This window comes from Phyllostomus discolor, chromosome 7 (assembly GCF_004126475.2).
Source record: "Phyllostomus discolor isolate MPI-MPIP mPhyDis1 chromosome 7, mPhyDis1.pri.v3, whole genome shotgun sequence".
Classification (NCBI taxonomy): domain Eukaryota; kingdom Metazoa; phylum Chordata; class Mammalia; order Chiroptera; family Phyllostomidae; genus Phyllostomus; species Phyllostomus discolor.
Genome location: NC_040909.2, coordinates 6,535,198 through 6,543,734, shown reverse-complemented (window position 1 = coordinate 6,543,734; position 8,537 = coordinate 6,535,198). Strand labels below are relative to the sequence as shown.

The window sequence follows — 8,537 nt, the reverse complement described above, 5'->3', positions numbered from 1 at the left end:
TAACCCACAGGGGACAGGTGTCTGCAGAAGGCTCCGTGCACGTTACCTCATTTGATTTTTTTCCTGGCACATAATTAAGTGCAATGTAAGTGAGAGACGTTAACATTATTTCTCTAAGCTCTGTTGAAAAACTCCAGGCCACCTAGAATTTTTTCCCTCCCTTTTTTTTGTTCGCACCCCCCTCCACCCCACCCTTTTGGCAACCATCAGCTTCTTCTCCCATCTATGGGTCTGGGTATCATTTCATCTTGGCCACAGACCTATCAAGTAGGTTTGTGTGTTTGGTGTTGTGTTGTTTTTTTTTTTTTTTTTGCCCCGTTTCACAGATAAACAGAAACCAAAGCCTGGAGAGTTTCACTGACTTGTCCAGATCAAACAGCAGTAAACAGCGGAGCTGGGGTTTAAATCCAGCCGCATGACCGCAGAGTCCAGCTGTCAGTCATTGCCTCTTGAATTACACAAGCTGGGTGAACTTGAACATGTTTGTGGTTCGCCGACCTGGTGAGGGTCACCAGTCACTGGGCTCTGCAGTAACACGGACACGTGTGTCCCTACACGGGCTAGCCCGTGCTCGCCCGGCCTCCCCAAAGTCGTTTGCTCCCCTTCTCCAGGCCCCAGGCCCCAGGCGCCAGCCTCACTGACCCTTTCAGCGAAGTCTCATTTGCTGAGACTAAGCAGCCGCACGCAAGGACCGCAGGGGGCCAGTCTTGTGAGAGTTTTATCAAACAAACCTCTCTGAGAAAGGATCACTTCATGACTAAGAGCTTGAGGTTTATCGAGTGTCTATTCTATGCTAAATGCTGGGCACGGAGGCCTCATGGAATCCTCCCAACAGAGCCGTGAAGCAACCACGGCCAGCCCCCGTGGCAGGCGCCTCCCCAGGCCTGGGGTCTCCTCGGCCTTCCCCCAGGTCACAGGCTTCTCAGTCCAGAGCGGAGGGGAGGGGCACCCTCAGAGAATGCTCCTGGGGCTCAGGCGTGCCCCCCGCTGTGTTCTCAGCTCTGTTGTCTGCTGAGGTTTTTATATAAGTCACCAACCACCAAGAAAACTTGATGTGACCGCCTATGATACTGTCACATAGTCCTGAACTTGACCCTACTCTTCTGGCACTTGCTGCCCATTTCATGCTGAAAATTTCTCCTAGACCCGGACAGACCTCACGGTGAGCATTCTGCCGTCTGTATACCTGGTGCAGGACAGGCACCCGGCAGTGCCCACTGGTTTGGAGGGCTGAGAAACAGGGAACAGGCAGAGAAAAACTTCGTAGTGGCATGCCCCACTAGATACCCAAGAGAAAAGTGGGCAGCGTGGTTAGCTCACGGGTGAACATATAATGGCAAAGTGCCTTCCACAGCCAGTTGTATCGGCTTACAGAGAAAAACCGTGCTGGGTGGCGAGCAAGTGTGTGACTTGTGGCAGGCAAGGGGGATGGGAGAAGGGGGGGTAAAAGGGGTGCAAAGTATTCATGGGGTGAACAGGCAGTGCTCCCCTCTCAAGTTCAAGTTGTTCGAGTGGCTTTCTTTGATGACAAATAGCAAGAGGATCGGAACCTCTTGCCCTTTCAGCCTCGCTACCGATGAGCCCTGTGGTCTTCCACAGATGGTTTGCCTCTTGGACAACAGGGCTTTTTGGTTTTTCAGTAAAATGGGGTCTTTTGCCTAGATTCATGTGAATGAATCGCCTCTCCTTCTATTTCCTAGCAGACACTGCCCAGTTGAATCAACGGAGAACCAAAAGAAGATGTGTAACCAGGGTTACAAACAAGCTTCCCAACCGGAGAACCACTCTCCAGTCTATTTAAAGCTAAATTGTAAAAAAAAAAAAAAGAAAGAAAGGAGAACTATTTACTGACTTTTTTTTTTTTGCCCTGCAACATACGTAGGCATGGAAACTCCACCCCTCTTTTAGCAGAAACCATGCATTTCCTACGCGTCTGCTGCTATATGTTCGGTTTGCTCGGCTCAGCTGGTCAGAGGATCTGAGACATCCGCTCTCCCCACCAGAAGCTGCCCGGTAAGTCTCCTCTCAGCCACTCTGATTGTTAGTTGGCCCCGCGTCCGCGATGAGCACGAGCCGCTACAGGAAACCATAGAAGGCATTAAACAGACAGCAGGTGCTCCCAGAACTATCTGAGAAAATAATCTTTAAACTAAGGGCTAGAATTGAGAATGGGTTTCAGCCGGCGATAGCATCAAAGATCCACAGCCTGATTATGAATGAAAGCTTTTGAAAGGGAATGATATCATCTGTGTAAAAGCCCTCACCTTGCAAAAGAAAGGTTTTTTCCACAGAGGTGAGTCCTGGCCAGAATCTTAGTAGAGATTGTCTTCTGATAAGGAGAACTACAACCGCAGGGCAGGGTGCCCTTTGAATATGCCCCCGGACCAGAAGTGGTGCCTAACTCTGGTTCATTCAGGGGTTTTATTTCCCAGAAAAGAGGAAGGCTAAAGAGTGTCCAAATTAATATCATCACTAGTATGAAATGAAGTCTCCCTTTACTGTATGAGCTCCACAGCACGAGGTCGTGCATGATACCCTTTTTGGCTCAGAATGTAGAGGGGAAATTTGGGGGGTGCTTCTCCCAGCTGCCTAGGATCACCTAGAGGGCATTCTCAGTGCAGAGGCAGAACTATTCTTCAACAGACCGGACCAGCCGGTAGGCTCTGAAGGGAATGAGCTAACCCAGGAGGTGTGGTGGTTGATGGGACATTTTCTGCTTGGACATTTCTTGTGGGTGTTGAGATCTCGGGAACTAAGAACCCAACCCTTCATAGGAAAAGGGGCAATAACAGTCTGGCTCTTACAAACGCCTGTTGGCTCTTATGACCTTCGCTGGGGAGCCGGCATCCGCCCGTTTCTCTCTGACCGAGTGGAGGCACCAGCTGCTGGTCCTTCTCTCTTGTTCTCTCACCGGGGAGGGAGGGCCAGGGTGACGCGGTGCATGAGAGCAGGCTGCCCGTGTGCAAGATCCGTTGCTTCCCAGCTGTGCGTTTCTGGCTAGGTCCCTCCCTGGGCTTTGAGCTCCCGCTCTGCAAAATGGGGACGGTACTGTGACCTGCCGTACTGGGTGACCTTGAGGATTAGTTGAGTAACTGGATGTGAAACCTAGGACAGTGGTTGGCAGCCATTGTGCCCTTGGGAACTGTTAACTCTCAGAGCACGCCCACGGTGACGCTCCCATGAGCCCGCTCCAGGGACGCGGAAGCCCCAGGGCGGGTTGTAAGACAGTGTTGAACAGGTGGTGCCTGACTCGGTTTCTCTGAGTTGTTATCAAAGCTTCATTTCCTCCACGAGGCTATGGGATGCCAGGGTTCATTGGGGGAGGTGCTGCTGGTGTGACTTCCCCAGACCGAGTGAGGGAAACTAGCAGCAAGATTTTCTTTTATTACAAAAATCCACTGTTTGGGAAAAAAAAAAAAGGAGCTCAGTTAAATGTAGAAGTCTCTCTATCAGTGTGAAGGACCTAGTCGTGTGTAAGATGGTTTGCACTGCATTCCTGGTGGACCACTACGTACCTTCCAGGGCTCCCTAAAAGATCGCTGTTTCCGTATTTGCAGGGAGGAGCACGATGGATGATGTCATGTCAACTACGGCCGACTACATTGACTACGCTCAGTCGGCGCCCTGCCATAAAACCGACGTGAGAGCCATCGCAGCCAAGCTCCTGCCCCCGCTGTACGCGCTGGTGTTCATCTCCGGTTTCGTGGGCAACCTGCTGGTCGTGCTCACCCTGATCAACTGCAAGAAGCTGAAGAGCATGACTGACATCTACCTGCTCAACCTGGCCATCTCCGACCTGCTCTTCCTCCTCACCATCCCGTTCTGGGCCTACTACGCAGCAGACCAGTGGGTCTTCGGGAACGGAGCGTGTCAGTTTTTGACGGGGCTCTACTTGGTCGGCTTCTTCTCCGGGATCTTCTTCATCATCCTCTTGACCATTGACAGGTACCTGGCGATCGTCCACGCCGTGTTTGCTGTAAAAGCCAGGACGGTCACGTTCGGGGTGGCCACGAGTGGGGTCACGTGGGTGGTGGCCGTGCTGGCCTCTCTCCCGGGCATCATCTTCACCAAATCCCAGAAAGAGGGCTCTCGTCTTACGTGCAGCCCTCATTACCCGACCAACAATTACCATTTCTGGAAGAGTTTCCAGACGTTAAAGATGGTCATCTTGGGCCTGGTCCTGCCGCTGCTGGTCATGGTCATCTGCTACTCGGGGATCCTGAAGACCCTGCTCCGCTGTCGGAACGAGAAGAAGAGGCACAAGGCGATGAGGCTCATCTTCGTGATCATGATCGGCTACTTCCTTTTCTGGACGCCCTACAACGTCACCATGCTCCTGAACACCTTCCAGAGCGCTTTCGGCCTGAACAACTGCAACAGCTCCAATAGGCTGGACCAAGCCACGCAGGTGACGGAGACCCTGGGGATGACGCACTGCTGCATCAACCCCATCATCTACGCCTTCGTCGGCGAGAAGTTCAGGAACCACCTGTCATTCCTGTTCCGAAAGCACATCGCCAGGCGCCTCTGCAAACGCTGTCTGATCCTCCAGCGAGACGCCCCCGAGCGTGCGAGCTCTGTCTACACTCGGTCCACGGGGGAGCAGGAGCTCTCTACGGGCCTGTGAGCCGGACCTGGCTTTTCTACGCACACTGGGGGGAAGGGAGCAGGTATTTTAAAAAAAGGAAGTTGCTGTCACAGGGGGTCAGAGATCAGTCCACCTACCTGGCGTCTGCTGCAAGGATGGTGAATACTTCGGGCCCATCGGTTCTGGAATGCCGAATCAAAACGCGTGGATGAAACAGCCACCGGGTATCTCCCTCCCCCCACATACTTCAGCCGTTGGCGGACCATCCGTTCACTGCGAAGGTTCATTAGGAAAGCCACATCCCCAGGGAACTGCTGATTCTGGAGGTCAGCTACCTGGCCGGGAACGACCAACGGAATCAAGGAACGTGTTGTATCGTTTCGTCCCGCACGGGCCAACGCACAGCTGGCGAGTGTGTGTGAAACACGCCCTTGTCTTGCCGTGGGGAGAAGAGACAGGAACGTGATCGTTGCAAGAGGCCATCGGCCTCCTGTGATCTCCCTCCGAGGTGGGTTACTGTTTCCACGGCCGCTCGGCACCGGGGGAGCCCCGTGGCCACCTGAGCTCAGGGAGAGCTTCTTCAGCGAGGGGGGGTTGCAGGGGCACCATCTGTCGGTGGAAGAGAGGGAAGCGGAGCTCCAGACGGAAGGAGGCAAAGACATGTGACTGGGGGAGGGAGGCGCGGTGGAGGCTGGATTATGAGGAACCTGGGTGGCACTGCTCCCCCAAGTCTGAGAGCAGAGCCGGGGCCTTGGCCAGTGCTGCAGGAGGCTCACTCCCTGCCCTAAGGATGACCTTGAAAGGGGAGCATGTGGGGCAGGGAGCCCAGCCACAAGCAGGTCAGGGTGAGGAGGCCCCCACTGGGGTGGAGGCACGGGAAGGCAGCTGAGGACGAGGGCTCACAGTATTTAAGATAACAGTCAGCAGACCCGGGCCCCTTTGGGTGGGCAGCGAGGGGCCCAGAGGAGTCAGAGAGACCCTGGGCTTCAAGCACGCAGATTGGAGATGCCCTAAAAGAGACTTCAGGCATGGAAGGCGGGGCGGGGGGGTAGGTGAAAACCGGGAGGGCAGGTGAAGAGGGTGGGCCACGTTTGTGAGCTCGCAGGCAGCCCGGCGCAGGCCGACCTTCTCGATGGGCTCACCCTCAGAAACAAACGCCTTCCCCCCACCCGAGTTCCATCACGAGGCATCTCCCGGAGGCTCGGAAACAACACGTTTGGGAATGCACATGCCTGGGGTCCGGGAACCATTCCAGGTCGGGCAGGACACGGCTCGTGAAAATCCAGAGCTTTATGGGCGTGAGCCAAGAGGCAAGGGAAGCCCGGATGACTAAGTGTCTGCCTGCCGCACACACGCATCAGTGCTTAAGTATCGCCTTCCGGCTAGAATGATATCAATAGGCAAAAGGGAGGAGAGACACACTCATTTGGAAACAAGCTGTCTCCAGCTTCATAAACCACAAAAGCACAACTTACTAGCCTCTGCGTTGCGGGCTGAGCGTGGGGCCTTGAGACGCCCCTTCCAGATGCCCCCTCCAGACAGACGGTACCCAAACACTAAGGGAGCTACTCGGCTCTGAGGGAAAGCTATGGGCTCTGTCTCTTTCTGTAGTCACCACCTTTCTTACCTTGTAGATGAGCATGTTTTGAAACTGGGACAGTGGAAACCGTGGCAATACACATGAGGGGAAGAAGCCTGAAGGAGTGAGAATCGGGAGATTAAGGTGTGAGAATAACAGGAGGTGTTACTGCTCTTTCTCAGCCTCTGAAACCTGAACCCTGAGGGTTGTGGTTGTCGACTGCAAGTGTCTGGGAGTGCCTGTTCCTTTGTTCTAGAAAATGTTGACAGGGCGTCACGCACAGGACCCCCGCCTACGGGTGGGTTTGGACATCTGATCTCTTTGTCTGTGTATACATATGTATACGATTCTCTTATGTATATAGACAGTTACAAATTGCTTGGAAGAAAATATGCATCTAATAAAACCACACTCTAAAATAATTGATTGGCCCTGGCTGATGTGGCTCAGTGGACTGAGCACTGGCCCATGAACCGAAAGGTCTCTGGTTCGATTCCCAGTCAGGGCACATGCCTGGGTTGGGGGCCAGGTCCCCATTTGGGGGGCCGGAGGGGAAGAGGCAACCGATTGATGTATCTCTCTCACATCAATGTGTCTCTCCCTCTCTTTCTCCCTTCCTTTCCTCTAAAAAAATAAATAAAATCTTTTTTAAAAATAAAATAATCTATTATATTCCTGTTCTTTCAGTCAGGTGTACATTTACAGAGTAGCACATACAATTGTAAGAGTATTTTGTAAGTAGCTGTTTGGGAAAATGTCACACACACATTGAGAATTGTATCTCAATTCTCAATTGTATCTCTTTTTAAATATTTTTAAAAGTTAAAAAAAAAAAAAAGTTGACCCCGTACCTGGGTCAAATGGCCAGAATAATTTGTATGGGAAGATGCCGTCCCCAGGATGGAGTTTCTGAGCAACTGGCCCCCCAAAATGCTCAGGTTTCGAATTTAGTTCTACGACACCAGGAAAAGAATTGACACGTGCTTTTAAAGAAGAAAACCCACGTGGGTCCACGTGTGCGGCCGCTGTGTGTGTTTGAGAATGAGGCCAACACGGAGTGCCGTGGCCTCAATGCGATGCAGGAGGATGGGGCTGGTCGCTATAAAGGTTGCTTTTCTTCCCTTTAAAATCCCTCCCCAAAACCTGGCTGTCATTGCGGTGATGACAAGGGTCCCCGTGTGGATGTCTGTGCATGTGTCTCTCATCCTCACAGAGGACAGGTGCTCCAGGTGGAGGTGACGGGCTGTGAGCTTGCATAGTTGGGAACACAGGGGTTTTCAGCCTGCTGTGCTCTCCCCTTCCAGCAGGTGGCAGGAGAGTCAGCGACCATCCTGCTTGGAGGTCCACGAAATGGGCAGAAGGCCAGGACCGCTGGAGCAGGTTCTTAAGGTGCTAACTTCTCCCAGACAACATGGAAGGGCAGCTGCCTTCCATCTCAGCCAAAAGGAGGCATGAGTCAAGGGAAGCGGAGAGGCGGCGGGGGTTAGAGGGAAGGGCTGCAGGAGAAGGGAGATCTGCCCCGCACAACGAGGGCAGCTGCAGAGGGAGCTTGGAAGGTGTCCACCTTTAGGGCTGAGGATTAGTGACTCCGGAATTAACACGAAATAATAGCTACCAGGGTCCCCCCCACCAACCCCCGCAGCTCCCCCTCCCCCTTTCTTCACTCCTGGTTCGCCCGGACCCTCCACTGCCCACTCCCCTCTGGAGTCCTGACCCTCTTCGCCGTCCTCTGGTGGAGCGTACCCTGCTCCTCCACGCACGGGGCCCCGCCCAGGAGGGCGTGGCACGCAGACCACGGACAAGCCACAGTAAGGGCGACCGTCCTCCTCAGGGAGGGGCTTGGGCACGGATTCACGAGTAAGAATCCCACTGACGCTTGCGTTCTTAGGGCTCTTGAGTTTAAACAGCTCTGCGTTGAAATGCCTGTCCACAGTTAGGACTGCATTTCCAAGTCGTTTCTCTTTCGTCTGAGGGGAGGACAGACTCCCAAACACAAACATCAACTCGAGGGCTAACCCTCCCGAGGGAGCGCACGACACACCAGGACACGGGAACTTTCTGGCCGCCCTCCCGACCAGGTTGACGGAACCTCGCACAGGCCCCGTGGGGGGCGTCCATCCAGCGAGCGTGGACAGAAAAGGCCGAAACAGGAACGCATGTCCACAGCCCCTTTGCTTTCTAATGACATTTGCTACAGAAATCTTGCTTGTATGTTTCCAAAATGTCGTCAGACTTTAATGTTTTAGATTTTATGTCATAATTGTGCCAAATTCTGCTCCATTGAGCATTTTTACAAGTCTTAACTTCTGTTTGACTCCATATTGTTCCTACTTTCATGTGACTCTAAGTTCTGTGTCATTGTCATGTGAT

General features: G+C 53.2%; 1 protein-coding gene across 2 annotated transcripts; it reads left to right on the top strand.

Annotated features, from left to right (window-relative positions):
• Window positions 1-1,707: 1,707 nt before the first annotated feature.
• On the top strand, window positions 1,708-6,585 carry LOC114501604 (C-C chemokine receptor type 5-like). 2 transcript variants are annotated; one of them, XM_036030428.1, is made up of 2 exons: window positions 1,708-1,713; window positions 3,558-6,585. In XM_036030428.1, the coding sequence occupies exon 2, from the start codon at window positions 3,569-3,571 to the stop codon at window positions 4,625-4,627; it is 1,059 nt and encodes a 352-aa protein (XP_035886321.1). In that variant the 5' UTR covers window positions 1,708-1,713; window positions 3,558-3,568; the 3' UTR covers window positions 4,628-6,585. The 2 variants fall into 2 exon arrangements, with proteins under 2 accessions (XP_035886321.1, XP_035886320.1); XM_036030427.1 differs by lacking the exon at window positions 1,708-1,713 and adding an exon at window positions 1,886-2,013.
• The last annotated feature ends 1,952 nt before the right edge of the window (window positions 6,586-8,537 follow it).

What these genes read in the sequence shown, in the direction of transcription:
- LOC114501604 (XM_036030428.1), top strand. Translation starts at nt 3,569, where the DNA reads ATGGATGATGTCATGTCAACTACGGCCGACTACATTGACTACGCTCAG.